Below are 19,940 nucleotides of genomic sequence, written 5' to 3' on the forward strand. Positions count from 1 at the left end.
ATTTCCTTTTTCCTCCCTGCCAAAATGGCTGAGAAGTCCTGTACTTCTCAGGTGAATAAGTTCATATTTCTGTCTTCTTTAAACTACATTTACCAGTAGCTGAAACTGGCTTAACACTTTCATTGATCAAGACTTAAGATATAGTTTATGTTCCTAATGAAATATTGAAGAGACTGTTTTGTAACTGTACTGACTTGATGCCTATGCTTATAATTTTGAAGATTTCTAAAGGTTCAGTAGAATTTTGTCTTTCCATCAGATAATTAACTATAATTGGCGTATGAATACTCAGTGTTCCCAAAGGGAGTGTTGCTCACAGTGCTTTTCCTCTTTTCTGACTTTCCTTGATGTAGCTATTGACAATTCTGTCCACTTTTCCTAAGTTCCCTTTACAATCATGACAAAGAAAATAGTCACTGGGTTATAATTTTTCTGCCCTAATTTAGAAAAAAAAAACCAAACCCAACCCAAACCTTTAGTCTGAGAATCACTGTGCCCTAGACTACACTGGTTCTATTGACTACATCTCTACCGAGTATGGTTTCCTTGCTCAGATGCAGAAGTGTGTGTTGTAGGTGTCTGTGTTTGGTCAAGTGAATCTCATCTCCTCTGTCTTCTCGTTGCTTTAAGCTCTTCAAGCAATGTTCTACCCTGAAAACCAGTACCTTCTGAAGTATAAAACATCTTGCAGTTAAAATCCTAATTGGAAAGAAAAAAAAATCCCCTGCCTACTTCATTGACAAAAATAATTTTTAATATATTTCAGTCATATTAGCAGTTCAAACTTAAAAGGGAAAACAAGATTGAATATACTTTGTTCTCACTTGGATATCTATAATGGAGAACTATGCTTTAGCTGGGCCTAAATACAATCCTTGAAATCATTGAAATCCCACTGACGTTTGCAGGCTGGCCTACAGTTTGCTCATCACTAAAGCACTGACAAGATGGAATGCTGCTTGGTTCTCAGGTGCTGGCAGGAGTTTGTAGAAACAACAGTCAGAAAAAATATTTTTAATTTTATATTAAAAGAAGTAATTGGGAAACCACTGGCCTACCTTAAATTTAGATGCCTGTTTATAAATTAAAACCATTTTTTGACAACAGCACTGGAAAAACGTGCTTTGCCTTTTTCTTTGATTTTTAAACATCTCATTATAGCTGAGTGTACTTTTCCTCTTTCATTATTTTCCTGGGTTTTTTTCCTCTCCTAATAATTGAATTGACAGCTTGTATGCTTGCTTTCTTGCATCTTCTCCTATTTATTGTTGATTATATTATTTCTATTTTGAAGACACTTGCAAAAATGTTCTGTTTGTTTTACAGATAAGCGTTTTTTGAAGTAACAATTTATTCTGAAGTGAAAAAATTATTTTCTTAGGGTGGCTTTTTGTTTTGGTTTGTTTCTTGTTTGTTTTTTTGGGGGTTTTCTTGTGTTTTTGGGGAGGTTGTTTTGGTTTTTTGGGTTTTCATTTTTGGTTTTATTCATGAGTAATATACTACATCTGTTACTTTTGAGCAAATGTTGGCCTTTTCTCCATCATTTTGAGCTGTCACGTACAGCTGTGCCTAACTTTCCCATATGGAAAGGCTCAGAAACACACTTTTTTGCCAGTCTCTTGATTTCACTGATAGCTTGACCAAAATCAATTGCTGCAACTATTTTACTTACTTTAATGCTAAAAATAAAAACTAAAAATATTAATCTAGATTTTTTGTTGGCCTTCTCATTTTATAGTTGGCTTATCACACTCAATAAGATTGATTTGTATGTTCAGTGTCTAAAGGTAATAACAAGAGTTATGATGTGTAAACTGAGTTTATTGAACCTATATATCTATAGTACGTGTGTGACAATGCAAGTTGTTTCCATATTATGTCATCTTAGTTGCCCCTTTTGGGGTACATGAGAGACTTATTCTGCTCTTAAATTTTCAGCTGATTGCTAATTTAACTTTTTCATTACTTTTTTTCTCCTCCTTGCATCTTTTCATACTCTGTTTCTTCCTGTGAGCAGATGGTAGAGGTGGCTTTGGGTAAAAAGAAAAAAATTTTCAGAATATGGATATTTATACTCTATATTTTGCATGCATTGTAAATAAATGATGCAAAAGCTGAAGGCATAATTTAAAAAAATTGCAAACATCCCAACAGGAGTGTGACAAGAATACTAATTAAATCAGGTATTTTAGGCCAATAGATGGTGCTATTCCATAGCATTAGAAATGCATAGGGCGTTTGAAGGTCACTTCACTGTAGGCCGAAATAAAAGCTGTTGAGCAAACATGTTTTGCTTTACAGGCATCTCAATCATGCAAGATGTGAATGTGATCTTGATGTATCAAGTAGTTTTTAAATCTCTTTCTATTTGAACTATTTTCTTTTGCAAATACACCACCATGACAACATAACTGACTCCTATGTATGTATTCAGTAATTTGAAAAACAAATCTACACATTTTGAATTGAGTAGTATAAAGCTTTCCTTAAATTAGAAAGAAGGATCATTTTGAAGTTTCTGTATGTGGATACTCTGTTTTATTCAGAAGATAGAGATTATTTCCACTTTGTCGACAGTAGTATTTTTTTTTCTAAATGTTTTAAGAAAATTATTGCTGGTTTCAATGATGTCACTGAAAGTAACACCTAGATAGTCTTATGAACAGCTTTTTTGTAATAGCTTACCACTTGGCAAAAGGTCTTTTGTTTCAGTAGAGCACTATAGACATGTAAGCATTAGATATTTGTTTAAAAATGGTGGAATTCCTCTGTTGGTTCAGTAAAATAGTTTGAGTGGGAGTTTGTGCTGGGAGTTAGTAGCCATGCCTTGTAATCTTCCCGTCTTTCTGCACCTTTTTTTTTTTTTTTAAAATACTACAGTACATATGTTAAAATGTACCAAGCACTTTTTGAGTTGATTTGAAGTTAGGAATGTTTTTTCCTCCTGTGTGAGATTTCATAATTACAGTGTGAGCTGTAATAAGTTCCTTTTTTAATCTGATTATTGATTAGCCTGCAGTTAGATGTATGCCATTTTAAGAGAAATAGAATTATGTTTGGTATTATTTTAATGCTTATTTTTCTTGTGTTTGTAGGAGTGGTTTGCTGTTTATGTTGAGCTTAATCAGCAGATAGCAGCTCTTCTAAATGCAGGGGATGAGGAGGACCTTGTGGAATTGAAAGCATTGCAGCAACAGCTGAGTGATGTGTGTTACCGGCAGGCCAGTCAGCTGGAATTCAGGCAGAATCTATTACAGGCAGCACTTGAATTCCACAGTGTTGCCCAGGATGTAAGTTTTTCTTCTTAACTTTTCACAGGCTCACCTGTCAATATATTATTGCCTTAGTATTATAAATGTTGAATACATTGGAAAAAATTTAGGGGGGTGGGGGGAAATATAATGTCACTTGGAAAATGCAGTAAGTCTTCATTTACTATAATTGAAACACTGAGAAGATGGATTTCCCCTTTTTTAGGAGGGAAGTGGTTTGTAATATGTCTTACATTTCAATAGCATTTGAAATAAAATGGTTACTAGTTAAAAAGTTGCTTTTTCCCCCCTTCTTGTTTTTTTTTAAATTAGAGGCATATGCATTAGTTGAACTGAAATTTGGTGTACTTTTCATAGTTTCTTTTTTAAATTGGCATTTATTCCTTTCCTATACTTGTCTTAAAAAAAAAAAAAAAAAAATCTTGGCTTCCCCCCCTCCCCCCATCTAGGGATGTATGCTATTGGAATTTTATAGGCAGATGGGTTGTTTATCTTTCATCTTGACTTTCATTTCCTATAGATGCAAAGAGAAACTTCTAAAATGACAGATTTCCAAACATTTAGAAGAAGATTGCAGACCCAACCATCTGAAGCTCAAAACTTCTTTTTAAATATCAGTATTTATGTTGTTTTTCGTTTTAGTTGTCTCAGCAATTGGATGGTTTACTAGGAATGTTATGTGTAGATGTAGCACCAGCAGATGGAGCATCAATTCAACAAACTTTAAAACTACTGGAAGAGAAATTGAAAAGTGTTGGTAAGCAAAATATTTCTGCATTTCAGATACACACATTCTAATGAATGCATTACAGGAAAAACCCCAGTAATCCCACTACCCCATTTAAAAAAAGACAGCAGAAAAAATAATATCTATCTCTTTTGATTCCTAGCTAAGTAATGCTCCACCTAACTACCTTTGACTTGCTTATGCAATCTACTGCATAGTAGTTCTATCTGGGGAATATTATCTGGAAATGTTTTCTTTTAAAAGTTTTGCATGTAATATATATTTGTTATGTACCATTATCATGCATTTCTTCTGTAGACAAACTTTTTCCCCTACTAATCATCCTTAGTATCTTGGGAATATAGTGCTTAGATGATCTTTTTGTCTCCAAAACTGACCCATTGATGATTAAGACTGTTGTCCACTCAGTTTTAGAATGCTTGTACTGAGTATTTTGCAGTAGCTTTGAATGTAAATGTTAATAAATGGCACATTTAAGGTTATTACACCGTCAAGCATATAGAATAGAATATTTCAGTTGGAAGGGACCTACAATGGTCATCTAGTCCAGCATGTTGTAGGAGAAAGAACTTTGAAGCAAAATCATATATGATAGAAGTAGTTATGATCGGAACATAACAGTTGATGCATAAACTAGATATTCCTTTAGGAAAACAGGTAGTAGAGCTGCCAAATAATAGATGTAACAGCAGATTCTAAGGGTTGGCATATTTCAGTATAGAAAAATGTATCAGCTATATCAGATGTATTATAAAGTAGTAACTTCGGCCAGCCATGGAAGAACATTTAGGCTACCACTGCTTAGCAGTGATAAATATTTTAGGTATCGTGCAACTGTGTGGATGAAAGACATTAATTAGCTATTTATATGCTGAAAAGTTAGTACTCACTGTCAGCTTTTATTCCTTTTCTTGTTACCTGCTAGGTCATAAAATAGCAAAGCCTGAGCTCTTCGTTAATATAGACAAATACTCAATCAAACTTAAAAGTTGGAAAGGGTAGTTAAAGACAGATAGTAATGTCCTTTTCACTTTCCGGCCTTCCATTTCAGATTCTGTTGCGTTTCCTATCTCTTCTTTGGGGAAAAAAAAACCCAAACAAATTTATGAGTGACCGTTGACCTTTTTTTTTCTTCCTTTCTTTTTTCTTTTTTTCTTTAGACTTAGGCTTGCAAGGCTTGCGTGAGAAAGGTCAAAGTCTTCTTGATCAGATATCTAATCAGGCATCCTGGGCCTATGGAAAAGATGTGACCATTGAAAACAAAGAAAATGTAGACCATATCCAAGGAGTGATGGAAGATATGCAGCTAAGAAAACAAAGGTAATAACATCAGTTCTAGTCATTATGATTTTCGTGTGCTGATAGGTCACTTTACTAAAGAGACCATTTTGCTTTATCTTCAGTTAAGGGATGTAGTACAACTGTAATTTATATTTGTGGTATATTTAAGTGCACAGAAGCTTCCCTGCCTAATCTGTTGTAGCATATTCCTAAATCCAAGCACCTTTTGTATTTTGGTACTGGATGGAGTATTTGAGTGCTTTCCTGTACTTGTAAATGCTCAAGAATTATACATTCCTTTTATATGGAGTTATGGAGTGGATGCAAGAGGCATCTTCTATGTTAGCAGTTTGAGATGGAAGGTATACTAAGACTATAGTAGTGATGATGGTTCTAAAATCATGTATTAATTATATATAGACTTGTTTATCCTCTCTTTTTTCACAACCTCTACCCTTTGAGTGTGGCATTTTCACTCCTGAAGATAGGAAGAAAGGTGAGCTGGTGTCAGGGGGACAGGATATAAAATGGAGGCACAGAGTTCAGTTTTCAATATGTGGGTTTTTGTGAGTTTTGGAAAAAGATAGGGTGGGGAATGAAGTTGTAGTAGGGAAAAATGCTGGGGAGAATTGAATTTGCAAGAAGGATGGATTTTGCCATCATGCTCTTCCTCCAGGCCTTTCATTGATTATTTTTTCTTAAGGGTGTAGTAGTACTGGATTGACTGTAGTAGGCCTTTTTTTCTACTCAACAGTGTGAAAGAATCAGATGATGTTGCTCGTTATTACTGCTGGAACCCCTGAGACCATAAAGTACTCTCCATAGAAAGTGCGTGAACTTTGAGGGCAATGGCTGAACAAAGAAGTGCCTCTAGGGAACAACAAGGTCTAATGAGCATCAAGTTGCTCATTTTAGGAATTAATTCTACCACCCACAAATTGTTTTCTTAGGGATCTTAGCGTAAGAAACCATGTGTTTTGATGATGCTTAAAGAAGGTATTGTTTTAAGTATGTCCTCTGAATCCTATTTACCTGAGCAGCACTTGTGTTTAGAGGGCCAACTGCAAAGAGCTATAGAGGACCATGTCTCACTGTGCAATAAAATGGCAGTTGGAATTCTGTACTGAGAAGAGAAATGCACACAGGAGAAGGAAAAACTTCATATACATATTAATGGAATCTGAACCAGCTGTTAACTCAAAGATAAACATTGGAAAACTTTTGCAAAAATTGCTTTAATGTTCAATCATACTGTGAGAAGCAAGTAGAATGCTACGGATTATTAGGAAAGAATAGAAAACTAAAAGGAAAATGTAATTGTGTCACTGTATAGATTTGTAGTCCATTTCTGTTTTACGTGTTTCAAAATTCTGGTCCCTGTTCTCAGAAGGGATGTAGAATTGTGGGAAGTCAATTAGAGGAACAAAAAGTCAATAAAATGGTGAAGAGAAAGGTATGAAGCAGCTTCCAGATGATGAACGATTAAACAAGGTTCTTCATGTCTGTTTTGGACGAGAGACAAAAAAAAGTACGATAAGGACTACTATCTCTCAGTAGCATTTAATAGTAATTTTTGTGACACTTCCTCCCCCCCCCAATTCTATTAAATGTTTTGCAATTATTTATGTACACCTGTAGTATAATGTTTATTTCTAGGGCCATTTTGCTGCTTTAGTTATGCTTTCAGAACCCATAAACTGTTTTCCTGCATTATTAGAGCAACAAATTTCCTTTCTGTAAGCATTGCAGCGCTACAGGACATGTAACAAAACACAGCATGCTAACAAACTGTTCTTTGGAAGTGCTTATGTTTGCAACCAGTTTGAAAAAACAGATCCGTGCATACCGTCTTTTGCATTCACTTACAGTGCTAACTGTTGTTGACATTAGTAATTCCCTTTGCACTGGACAGGAGCCTGAATCTTGCTGTCTACTTAGTAGGCTCTGAAATTGAAGTGGAAAGGTCATTCTGCTAAATGTATTAGCTTAGCTCTCACTGTGGAAAGAAAAGAACTTTCAATTTTTTTTTTTTTTTGTTCTGACTAGAGAAAGAACTGCAAAACGTGCTTAATTCAGAACAAGAGAATTAGAATTAGTTTTTATATGAATTAGATTTTGAAATGCTTCCTGACAAGTTATCGCAAAGGACATCATCATATAAGGGATCAATTATTACAATCTTTAGTTAGCTAAAAAGAAAAATGGAAAGATGTATTAACATCTTTTAAACAGTCATCATTTTATTCACGAAGAAAAATTTGCCACCAGCTCACAGTACAATTGGGAATTATGCCAAGTTTAAGCCAGCTTTCACCTAGACTTCAGTAGGAGAAAGTCTGTCTTAGCCATGTAAGCCTCTGTGTGGCCTGCAAATCTTACCAGTGCAGCAAGGTAAGGAACATGCAATGCAGCTGGAAGGCGTTGTAGCTACTGCTGGTATTACTATCTATAGTGTAGCCATATTGGGAGTCTTGAGGATCATGATTTCAGTGGGTTGTAGTGCTCAGTTCTATTGATTGCATGTTTCTTATTGTTATGCGAGGGATTACGTATTTTGGCCAAGCTTAGCAGCACAAAAATGCTTTAATCACCTCTTCATGAACACTTGCACATTAATGTTGCTCATTGAAAACATCGCTGTCAAACTCGGAGTGTCTGCTATGCACGTGTTGGTGAGTCTGTCTGTGCTACTGTTTAAGGTGTGAGGATATGGTGGACGTGCGGCGACTGAAGATGCTTCAGATGGTACAGTTATTTAAATGTGAAGAGGATGCTGCTCAGGTATGGAAATGCCTACAGAATTTCATCATTCTGGTCTTTGTAGTCCACTGGCTAAACATATGGGGATTGATAGTTGTACAGTATTATTTTTGTTGCTTTCAAGTGTAGTTTTATTTAGTGAATTTGTACAGTGAAAATAAAGGATATAGCAATGACTGAAAATAGTGTATTTGGTGATTGCATGCATGATCTACCAGTTTGCTCTCTCTTTTAACTTTTTTCCATATCAAAAGTATATGCTAGTACTGAAGTTACTTCACCCTTCTGAATTAATTTCTTTTTCATTTACTAGTTTTTATTCTTCTAACTTCTGTTTTTAAGGCAGTAGAATGGTTAAGTGAACTGCTGGATGCTCTGCTGAAGACACACATCCGATTGGGAGATGATGCTCAAGAAACAAAAGTTTTACTGGAGAAACATCGAAAATTTGTTGATGTTGCACAGGTGAAATTAATTACTTCTTTAACAATATGGGTTTTGTACACTTTCAGAAGATCTCCTAAATAGAATTGGTACCTGTATGGACAATCATGGAACAGCTGTTACTAGTCTTAATGGTTTGCCTCAAAGCTTGAATGAAGAAATCGTGATTGCTGGTGGGATGGCTCCTATGATTGGACTGTTGGGATGGAGGGATACAGGCTCTTTAGGAAGGACAGGCAGGGGAGACGGGGGGGGGGTGTCTCCCTCTATGTCAATGACCAGCTGGAGTGCATGGAGCTCTGCCTGGGGATGGATGAGGAGCCGACCAAGAGCTTATGGGTCAGAATTAAAGGGAAGGCAGGGACAGGTGACATTGCAGTGGGGGTCTGCTACAGGCCACCTGACCAGGAAGAGCGAGTAGATGAGGCCCTCTATAGACAGATAGGAAGCAGCCTCATGCTCACAAGCCCTGGTCCTCATAGGGGACTTCAACCACCCCGATATCTGTTGGAGGGAAAACACGGCAGGGCATAAGCAATCCGGGAGGTTCCTGGAATGCACTGATAACAACTTCCTTTTCCAAGTGGTAGAGGAGCCAACGAGGAGAGGTGCTACGCTGGACCTGGTTCTCACCAACAAGGAGGGGCTGGTGGGGAATGTGAAGCTCAAGGGCAGCCTGGGCTGCAGTGACCACGAAATGGTGGAGTTCAAGATCCTTAGGGCACTGAGGAGGGCGCACAGCAAGCTCACTACCCTGGACGTCAGGAGAGCAGACTTTGGCCTCTTCAGGGATCTGCTTGGTAGAGCGCCATGGGAGAAAGCCCTGGAGGGAAGAGGGGCCCAAGAAAGCTGGGTAATATTCAAGGATCACCTCCTTCAAGCTCAGGAGCGATGCATCCCAACAAAGAGGAAGTCAGGCAAAAACGCCAGGAGGCCTGCATGGATGAACAAGGAGCTCCTGGACAAACTCAAAGACAAAAAGGAAGCCTACAGAGGGTGGAAGCAAGGACAGGTGGCCTGGGAGGAATACAGAGAAATTGTCCGAGCAGCCAGGGATCAGGTTAGGAAAGCTAAAGCCCTGATAGAATTAAATCTGGCCAGGGACAGCAAGGGCAACAAGAAAAGCTTCTATAGCTATGTTGGTGATAAAAGGAAGACTAGGGAAAATGTGGGCCCTCTCCGGAACGAAATGGGAGACCCGGTTACCCGGGACATGGAGAAGGCTGAGGTACTCAATGACTTTTTTGCCTCGGTCTTTGCCGGCAAGTGCTCGAGCCTCACCACCCAAGTCACAGAAGGCAAAGGCAGGGACTGGGAGAATGAAGAGCCGCCCCCTGTGGGAGAAGATCAGGTTGGAGACCATCTAAGGCACCTGAAGGTGCACAAGTCCATGGGACCTGATGAGATGCATCTGCGGGTCCTGAGGGAACTGGCGGATGAAGTTGCTAAGCCACTATCCATCGTATTTGAGAAGTCGTGGCAGTCCGGTGAAGTTCCCACTGACTGGAAAAGGGGAAACATAACCCCCATTTTTAAGAAGGGAAAAATGGAAGACCCGGGGAACTACAGGCCAGTCAGTCTCACCTCTGTGCCTGGGAAGATCATGGAACAGATCCCCCTGGAAGCTATGCTAAGGCACATGGAGGACAGGGAGGTGATTCGAGACAGCCAGCATGGCTTCAGCAAGGGCAAGTCCTGCCTGACTAACCTAGTGGCCTTCTATGATGGAGTGACTACATCAGTGGACATGGGAAGGGCTACAGATGTCATTTACCTGGACCTCTGTAAGGCCTTTGATACGGTCCCCCACAACATCCTTCTCTCTAAACTGTAGAGGTATGGATTTGATGGGTGGACTGTCTGGTGGGTGAGGAATTGGTTAGATGGTCGCATCGAGAGGGTAGCGGTCAATGGCTCAATGTCCAGATGGAGATTGGTGATGAGTGGCGTCCCGCAGGGGTCCGTATTGGGACCAGTACTGTTTAATATCTTCATCAATGACATAGACAGTGGGATCGAGTGCACCCTCAGCAAGTTTGCAGACGACACCAAGCTGAGTGGTGTGGTCGACACGCCAGAGGGATGGGAAGCCATCCAGAGGGACCTGGACAAGCTCGAGAAGTGGGCCTGTGTGAACCTCATGAGGTTTAACAAGGCCAAGTGCAAGGTCCTGCACCTGGGTCGGGGCAACCCCCGGTATCAATACAGGCTGGGGGATGAAGGGATTGAGAGCAGCCCTGCCAAGAAGGACTTGGGGGTACTGGTGGATGAAAAGCTGGACATGAGCCAGCAATGTGCACTCGCAGCCCAGAAGGCCAAGTGTATCCTGGGCTGCATCACAAGAAGCGTGGCCAGCAGGTCGAGGGAGGTGATTCTGCCCCTCTACTCTGCTCTGGTGAGACCCCACGTGGAGTAGTGCGTCCAGCTCTGGAGCCCTCAGCATAAGAAAGACACGGACCTGTTGGAGCGGGTCCAGAAGAGGGCCACGAAAATGATCAGGGGGATGGAACACCTCTCCTGTGAAGAAAGGCTGAGAGAGTTGGGTTTGTTCAGCCTGGAGAAGAGAAGGCTTCAGGGAGACCTTCTTGCAGCCTATCAGTACTTAAAGGGGGTTTCTAAAAAAGAGGGCGGCAAACTCTTTAGCAGTGCCCATTGCGACAGGACAAGGGGGAATGGCTTTAAACTAAAGGGGGGTAGACTGAGACTAGATATAAGGAAGAGATTTTTTATGCTGAGGGTGGTGAGGCACTGGAAGAGGTTGCCCAGAGAGGTGGTGGATGCCCCATCCCTGGAAACATTCCAGGTCAGGTTGGACGGGGCTCTGAGCAACCTGATCTAGTTGAAGATGTCCCTGCCCACGGCAGGGGGGTTGGACTAGATGACCTTTAGAGGTCCCTTCCAACCCAAACTATTCTGTGAACTGTTCTGCTTGACATAGGCAATGCAAACCACAAAACATAAAGTTCACACTGACTTTCTGTAAAAGGCATATATTTCAAACAGTCTTTATAATGACTTTTGAAGGACTACAGTCAAAATACTGAAATATGGATGAGCCACTTGGTTTCAGTCTTTTTGGTGCTGTACTTCATGAAACAGAGCCTGTCTTTCTATTGGTTTTCCAGATAGAGTTGGCTGTTGGTGTATGATGGTCCTGCTTGTACAAGGAGTTTTGGCACTAGCAGAGTTAGTGGTTGAACAGAACCGACAGCTTTAACTCTTGACTGTAGCAGCCAGCTAATGAATCCTGCTGTACAAGAGTCTACTGAAATGCACTGAAGCCATAGGGCATGTCTGCATGCCTGTTTGCGAATCTTTGATATGCAAACAGATGCCAGGTACATGTGAAAGAATTTCACTTAAGAATCGAAAGTGTACAAGCTGGGCCGTTTCCAGGTGCTTTTTCAGATGTATACTGCTTTTAGCAATGTCTAATTCAGACTTGCCAATTAACAGATGTGATGTTTTCAGATTGCACCTGTTACACTGGAACTGATTTTCTTTTTTGATGAATTAGAACTGACGATGACAGGAGGGTAGCTTGCTGTTATAATGATGTGCCATAACACATCTGGATGCTGGGTGACCACAAACATGGTGACAGTGAAGTCAGTGAGACAGTCATCTTGGCAGTAGATATCAAGTATCCCATGTAAGGTCTAAGTAGCTATTTGATATTTTCAGGAAGCTCTGTTCTTTTGCCAGTGTGAACGCTAGACAATGGGTTTTGTTTTTTTTTTAAGAGCAAAAGTACTGTTTGGTCATTACAATTTTATTCATACTTCAGCAGCATTTTCTAGTAGACTAGATTAGTTCAATATACTTTGTGGACCTAAATTGAGGAGGTTTCATAAACTTGTCTGCTGTTGTTTTAAGATGCTAATTAGCTCCTAAGTTAAATGCAGAGTTTTTATGTGTACTTTCTGTCCCATCCACTCCAACTTTTAGAGTACTTACGATTATGGGAGACAGTTACTGCAGGCAACTGTTGTCCTGTGCCAGTCCCTGCGATGCACTTCAAGGTCCTCAGGGGACACACTTCCAAGGCTGAACAGAGTGTGGAAACAGTTTACAATAACTTCTGAAGAAAGAGTGCACCGGCTGGAAACGGCTGTTGCATTTCATTCAAGTGCTGAAAAGGTGAGTGTTGTGTTTTTAAGAAGAAAAATTTCTTATCAGAATTTAAGCAAGCAAAATGTAAGAAAAATGAAGTTGTTGGTGTGTATTTTTTTTCCTTTCTAAATATTAAAAAAAGAAAAAGCAGAAAGAAGAATTTAAGCATATCTTTCTAATGGTTAATTTCAATACTCAATGCAGTTATTGCTTGCATACCTATATTCGTATAGGGCCTGCTTAACAAAAAGGAGAACAGCAGCCCTGAAGTTCAGGTGCATTGAGTTGGGGCTGGGAAGAATTTTTTTTTTTTAAGTCTTCAGAGGGAAACTCTGATGTTGATCATAAAGCATTTTTTTGTGTGTTTTAGAATGTAATTCTTAAAGTCAAGGAGCACTTCTTGATTTGTGTTTTTGTGCAAGGTATAATACAAAGCTATGGGGTCATTTAAGATCTTTGGAGAATTAAAAGGAGTATTGTCTTTTAAGCTGTGTGCGTTTTGAATGTGATACTCTTCTCAGAAACTGTGTAAATGAATGAAACTCTCGCCAGTTTAGTTTCCATGCATGCTGTGTTGCCACCTCTTGTATTTTGCACTTGGAGGGTTTTGGACGTGCTTTCTTCAAAACACACCTCTGCCTTGGTACGGTTTTCAGTTTTCAAACTCCTGTAACCAAGTGTCTCACCACTGTGCCCAGCTGGATGATGCTAGAAGCCACAGAGGAGGATGAGCAATCAGCAACAATGTTATGAGGGATAGTTGCTATTCAGTAACAGCTTGCTGAAGGGGGGGAATGTTGAGAGTTTTCAAATGCCTGAGTTGGAGACAGCGTCCATTAATGTAGGTCACGAGAGGTAGGGCCTTTTCATCCAGGAACCATTCTTTGTGTGAAGTGATACATTTTAGAAAAGCAGTTTAGAGTGTGAATCTCTAATATTGACAATAAAATTGCATATAACTGCAAAAAAAGACAACCTTGCATATGGTAAAAGAAAATAAATTCATTCTGTCATTGAAGGAGAGCATGGATGCAAGGTTAATTCATATGCTCCTTGCTTTTGTTCATTTCTTGTTTGTATTAGTGGAAGATACTTTGAGTTTGTAGGCATTGAGAGTTGCTGGAGGTTCACAAAAGCAGAAATATATATTCTATGCTGTCACAGATGGCTTAAAAAATTTTACCTGATACCAAATTAGAATTCAGTGGTTCATAAACTCCTAAAAGAGTGTCTCAGTCCATATTATGAGCACTCTTTCATTATTGCAGTAGTTAATTGCTGTGTTTTTAGGCAATCATAAGTTTAAAAAAAGTAAATGGATAGCTGAAAAAATAATGCTCTTGTTCAAAAACATAATTCTCCTAGCACTATTGTGACATTTTAATGAGTCTGTGAGGAAAACATGCTGTTAATATCCATGCTGCTTTGGAAAAAAGTAAGAAGTGGCAAAGGGAGAAGTGGAAGAAAATATAGAACTAAGTACTAGTATTGGGTCCCAATCCTGTCTGGAAACACTTGTGTTCAGACTTTTTTAATCCCACCTGTTCTGTGCCAGGTGAAACTGCTTGTAAGGGGCCCTTCGTTATTCATGTTTCTAGAATAGAATAGGCTATTTCAGTTGGAAGGGACCTACAACGATCATCTAGTCCAACTGCCTGACCACTTCAGGGCTGACCAAAAGTTAAAGCATGTTGTTAAGGGCATTGTCCAAATACCTCTTAAACACTGACAGGCTTGGGGCATTGACCACCTCTCTAGGAAGCCTGTTCCAGTGTTTAACCACCCTCTCCGTAAAGAAATGCTTCCTAATGTCCAGTCTAAACCTCCCCTGGCGCAGCTTTGAACCATTCCCATGTGTCCTATCACTGGATACCAGGGAGAAGAGCTCAGCACCTCCCTCTCCACTTCCCCTCCTCAGGAAGCTGTAGAGAGCAATGAGGTCACCCCTCAGCCTCCTTTTCTCCAAACTAGACAAGCCCAAAGTCCTCAGCCGCTCCTCATAGGACATTCCTTCCAGCCCTTTCACCAGCTTTGTTGCCCTCCTCCGGACACATTCAAGGACCTTCACATCCTTCTTAAATTGTGGGGCCCAGAACTGCATACAGTATTGAAGGTGAGGCTGCACCAATGCTGAATACAGTGGGATAATGGTTTCTACCATTTTATATGACTGTCTTAATGCAGTTAATACTATTTTTATGCATTTTATATTTGTTGCTGGAATATTGCCTAGCAAGATTTTTTTTCTTTTTTGTTCCCTCTTAGAAGTAATGTAAAATGTTCTACTACAGAACAGCAGTAGCCCTGAACTATTTTCTCAATGTAGCTTAATTGATATTTTCCTTTCTTGAACTAGATGAATATTTCATTTGATCTCATACAAATGTGGCAGTGAAGATGCTGAAAGAGCATTCACTCTGCCAGTTAATGGTACTTAAAAAACTACATGCTATCCCTTGCCTACTTTATTCTGCATTTCCTTTTTTTTTTTTTAACAGATTTTGCAAGAATGTCCAGAGCAGCCTGAAGCTTTTAATGAAATGGAGCAATTTGATGAAATTGAAGCAGTTGGGAAATCGCTGTTGGACAGACTAACAGTGCCTGTAGTTTATCCCGATGGGTATGCAGAATGTTTTTCTAATGCCTACTGAATATGCTTTTAGTGAAGTCTCATAATAGCCTCTTATGCAGAAGAATCCTGAATGCTTATTGCTGAAGTTAAAAAGGCTACGCACTGATACTCATTAAAAATTCTTTCCCATCTTTTCACAGAAAGCAGGCAGATCCAATTTCAAACTTTCTAAAGACAACGTGCCCCCTTTTTCAAAGTAGTAACTTTTTCACACTCTGTAATTATTAGATTTATGCAGTCTTTACACTAGCAAAGTATGTAGAAGTAACAGAAGAATGACCAGTCCCAATCTCTTCTCCCTGAAAAAAGATATCAGATTTGAATCATAGTATTTTTATTAATTTATTTGCAATTCTATCTGAAGTCTTAAGCCAGTACATTGAAGATAAATTTACATTTGATTTATTCAGCAAATAAAGCAGTACTTCCCTTGTGAGTTGTTCATACTAATTTAAAATTGGTGGCTGTCTTGAGCTACAAAAGCAAATTGAATTTGGAATCTCAGCCATAATAAAACTCAGTTCTCTGTTCACTAAAATACACTTGTCCTTTTGATGCTGAGCTTGTAATTAATTTCTTCTACCTGAGTATAACCAAGCCTTGGAACTAGTCTCTGGGTGTGTAGGATCCCGCACCATAGTGAATGAGATCTGAAATCCATTTTTTGAATTAGAGGCTGAAAGCTTATGGGATGGTATCAGGCAACTGCATTATGGGTTATCTGAAGTTGATCTGAAAAATACAGTTACAGGAAGCTGGTCATGCAAATTAATTTCCTGTCATCTTATTTCCAAAATATCATGCTCCCTATGCAGTATAGTTTCCTTCAGTAAGGAGTGCTACCATGAAGATGGACCCAGGCCTGAATTAGTAGTGATTTTTACTGCCCTTTCAGTATTGTATTTGAAAATACTGGAGGATTTTATAGCTGTGAGGAAAAAACCCCAAAAACCCAAGAAGTGTGTTATGTTGTTTGAAGTATTTTAGTATAACTTTTGTATAGCAGATTTTATTGACCCAATAAAAGTAGCAACTGTTATTTATTCTTAAAACCAATGTAATTTGCAGACAGATTATTAAAGTAAAAACAAACATTAGAACCTGGGAAAACTCCCCATGAAAGAAGACACCTGCCACACTTTGAGGTTTGAGTCCTAACATAATGCTCCTATAGCTGTAGGGATATATACACCTGTATTTTAGGCTGACTGACTGAATCCTGAACATTATTTCTGACCCCTCTGGCATTTCAGTGGAGTTCTGTGTCCCCCCCTCCTCAAAAGTGGGATCTTAGCTGTCCTAAATCCCAGGATCCCCTGCTCATCATCCCTAGGCATTCTATTTTTGAAGCATTTAACAAACAATTTGCAAAGGGTTCGCTCATTAGTAGAAATAGTTTAAGAAATGTAGGAACACAAAAAATGTCATAAAAAGCTTGGAGGCATCTTCATCAGCTTCTTTACCACTTCAGACTTTTGTCAGTATCTTCTTGGAAGTCCAGGTCACTGTTCCCTGTCCTGCTCATGGCTTCTAATCTGCACCAGGAAAAACGTCTGACCATACTGTGATCCCATGTGCAGCTGTGCAATCTGTTGTCTTTGGAGTTCCCTAGTCAAACTACTCCACTCCTGCATGGAGTAACTTTTTTCTGTCTGCTTATGCCTGTCCCCCCACTCTGTCCAAAGTCCTCTGTCCTACCACCATTTCCGAAGTCTTCAATGTCTGTGCTTTGTAATTAGATTTGATACCCGTTCTTCTGAAACATGTATTCTGGTCAAATCCTCCTTTTGCTGACAGCTTGGTTAGTGGTTTCCCTAACATTTCAGCTGTTGTTTTGTTGTATTTGAATGGGAGAAATCAACTTACATAGCCATGTGTTCTTTTCAGTTTGAGAGACAGATGACATAATTTGATAGCATGTGGCTGACTTCACATACACAGAGTCCTTCAATAATGCAGCAATTGTATAGCCTCAGAATTCATGTATAGACAGATTTCCTTGATTGTCATAGTACTCAAAACTGCCAGACTGACTTGGGGGATATCCAGAGAATGGTGGTAAAAAGTAATGTTGGGAAGTATCTAGTTGCACTTATAGAACAGCGCCCTGCTGTTGAGAGAATCTTTTGGGTATATAAGGGTCATTCCGTATTTGTAATAATTTCATCAAGATCTGCTGTCAAGTCTCATCACTGAATCTCCAAAGCCTTTTAAAGGTGGCTTTTAAATTTCAAGAGGAAAAAGTGCCTATTTTTCTTACCTGCTTTGTGTTTTCTGGTGCCATTCACATGTATACTCATGTACTGTCTTACTTTTCACTGATAACTTTTTGTGGGTTTGTTTTTTTTAGGTCTGAGCAGTACTTTGGGAGCCCAAGTGATATGGCTTCTGCAGCGGAACACATTAGAGAGAAGATGAAGCTAGTTAGCCTGAAGAAGCAGCAGCTGAGACAACCAGAAGCAACTACCCCAGAGAGCTAATACTGACCCTTGTCTATGAATTCATAATAGGACTTCAGTTTGTAATCCAGCATGTTGTTTGCATATTACAGAATTTGGCATAATATATTAAAATGCATTTCACAGCCGTTATGTCTCATCTTTTTTCCAAAGTAAATGTTCTCAGCATCTTAACACTGTACATCTATCAAGCCATAATTATTTAACATGCTATAAAACCATAGATTCCAAGTATCTTATGAAAAGGAACTGTAAACTTTGCACTGAAATTTGCTGTAAAGCTTTACCTGACCTGTCAGCTGCTTCTTAATTAAACAGCTGATGCAAGCTTTGAATGGTGCTAATGAAAGTGTTAGGAGTTCCATATTATGAAATTGTAGTTCTTTTGCTTCCCCCTATGCCCAGGTGATGTAGTAATTTTAGACTGTAGGTAAAGTTCCTGCAGTGTAGACAGTGGTGACCCTATAATTTTAATTTGAAATACTTTTTAAAAAAAAAGATCATTTTTATTGTGCCAGTATGCAACCTGCCCATCAAATCTTTGATATATCAAATTCATTAAACAGATGTTTTCCTATTTGTATTGATAATGTATTAAAAGCTGTTTGTGCTTAATAAAAATCATCTTTTTAAAGTCTAATATAAATTTGTTCTGGTCTGTATTCACAAATGTCATTTGTGTTATATTTTTGTGATAAATGGTAGTAAAAATCATCACTCCCCCAATATCTTTAAAAAGTTGTATAATTTTTCTTATGAAATACTCTTTAACACACTGTAGCTATAAGGGGAACTGCTCTTGAACTATTATTAATAGGAGCGAGAGTCTGTTATTTTTTCTGACTTTCCGATAGCAGTACTTACACAAAAGTAAGATAGTATGTGCATGAGTCAGTGTTATATTAATAATGGTTTTGTTCCCGTGTAAAACTGGTACACGCCTCTTGTGCTTTATTTCTAAGTCTTGTTTCCCTTTGAATGGAGAATCTTGAATAATGTGAATATCCCTGGTAGTACCTTTGAGGTTAAAGATTTTCATCTAATGAAAAATGATTAACATGAAGTTCATAAACAACTTAAAACCATGAGATTAGTAATAAAATGGAATTTATTAAGAGAAGGGAATTGGATTGAAACAAAATCAGCTGTGTGCATAATTTGGTTAACTTTTTACTCTTCAGGATTTAATCTGGATAAATTCAACATTATATTTACTGGAAGATGGTGTGGTATCTGACCATTTTAGATACTATGTGTGAAACAAAGAACTGTCTAGGTCTAAGTACCTTATCTCACTATATTTTGCTCACAGGTAAGATAATGCTCTCTTCCTGCAGGCATTGGTATTACTCTGCAGGTTTTCTTGATGGATCTGTCATTCAAATATTACATTTACTTGTCTCAGTTTTTCCACGTTTTCTCCACAGGAAAGTGATGTGTCAAATAAAGCAATTTCTCTATAAAAAATAATAATTAAAAATTAATGGCTTCTCTGAAACTTAATTGATAAAGATATTTTTTTTTTGTCTCAGGTGTTTTGGCAGAGAAAATTCAACTACTTTTTGATGCATTTAATGCGATGGTACAATATTACATTAACACTAGTTTAAAACCAACTGAAGTTTCACAGACCTTATCTATAAAGAGACATTTTCAATATAATCTTTTAAAATTTAATTTAGTTGTTCAATTCCATTTGAGAAAGCTGCTGTTACTATGGCTAATATTTGGGTGAGATAAATTCATTTAGAAAGAACCCAAACATGAAAAATCTACGTATATTTAATACAAAGCACAAACATGAAAGTAAATTAAGATTATAGTCATTAATAAACACTGTCTCTCCAATTCTGCAGCATTTGTTTGTAAATCAAATCTACTTACAGTAATTAACGGTCTGCAGTATAAAATCCTATTAAAATATTAGTTTACAGTAAGCACGTGTTACAGTAAGAGTATTTGCAGGTTTTTATTTTATTTTTAATTCTATTTTTATTCTGTTTAGGGGCTCAATAATGTACGCAAAACCAGAGCAGTATCAGAAGCTGCTAACTCATTCATGTGACAGCTGTGTGCACAACTTGGAACTGATGACCATTCACCCTAATAACCCCGATGTTAATTTTGGCTCCGTGATTGAAGTCCAATCTTGAGGCTGTTCTTATCTGTCATCCGACATTCCTAGAGGCCAGTGGATTCTGACTTTCATTCTATTGTCTCTGATATAACCC

General features: G+C 38.5%; 1 protein-coding gene across 6 annotated transcripts in view; it reads left to right on the plus strand.

The window, feature by feature from the left end:
- SESTD1 (SEC14 and spectrin domain containing 1) overlaps positions 1-18,343 on the plus strand; it is a 65,343-nt gene extending 47,000 nt beyond the window's left edge. For all 6 annotated transcript variants that reach the window (XM_076342515.1, XM_076342511.1, XM_076342512.1 and 3 more), the window contains 8 exons: positions 3,096-3,290; positions 3,915-4,029; positions 5,181-5,340; positions 8,001-8,082; positions 8,404-8,526; positions 12,454-12,645; positions 15,117-15,238; positions 17,601-18,343. In XM_076342515.1, the coding sequence (XP_076198630.1) occupies positions 3,096-3,290; positions 3,915-4,029; positions 5,181-5,340; positions 8,001-8,082; positions 8,404-8,526; positions 12,454-12,645; positions 15,117-15,238; positions 17,601-17,730 (1,119 nt within the window). In that variant the 3' untranslated portion in view covers positions 17,731-18,343. The remainder of the gene's footprint in view (positions 1-3,095; positions 3,291-3,914; positions 4,030-5,180; positions 5,341-8,000; positions 8,083-8,403; positions 8,527-12,453; positions 12,646-15,116; positions 15,239-17,600) is intronic.
- The last annotated feature ends 1,597 nt before the right edge of the window (positions 18,344-19,940 follow it).

Source organism: Aptenodytes patagonicus, chromosome 6 (assembly GCF_965638725.1).
Source record: "Aptenodytes patagonicus chromosome 6, bAptPat1.pri.cur, whole genome shotgun sequence".
Taxonomy (NCBI): domain Eukaryota; kingdom Metazoa; phylum Chordata; class Aves; order Sphenisciformes; family Spheniscidae; genus Aptenodytes; species Aptenodytes patagonicus.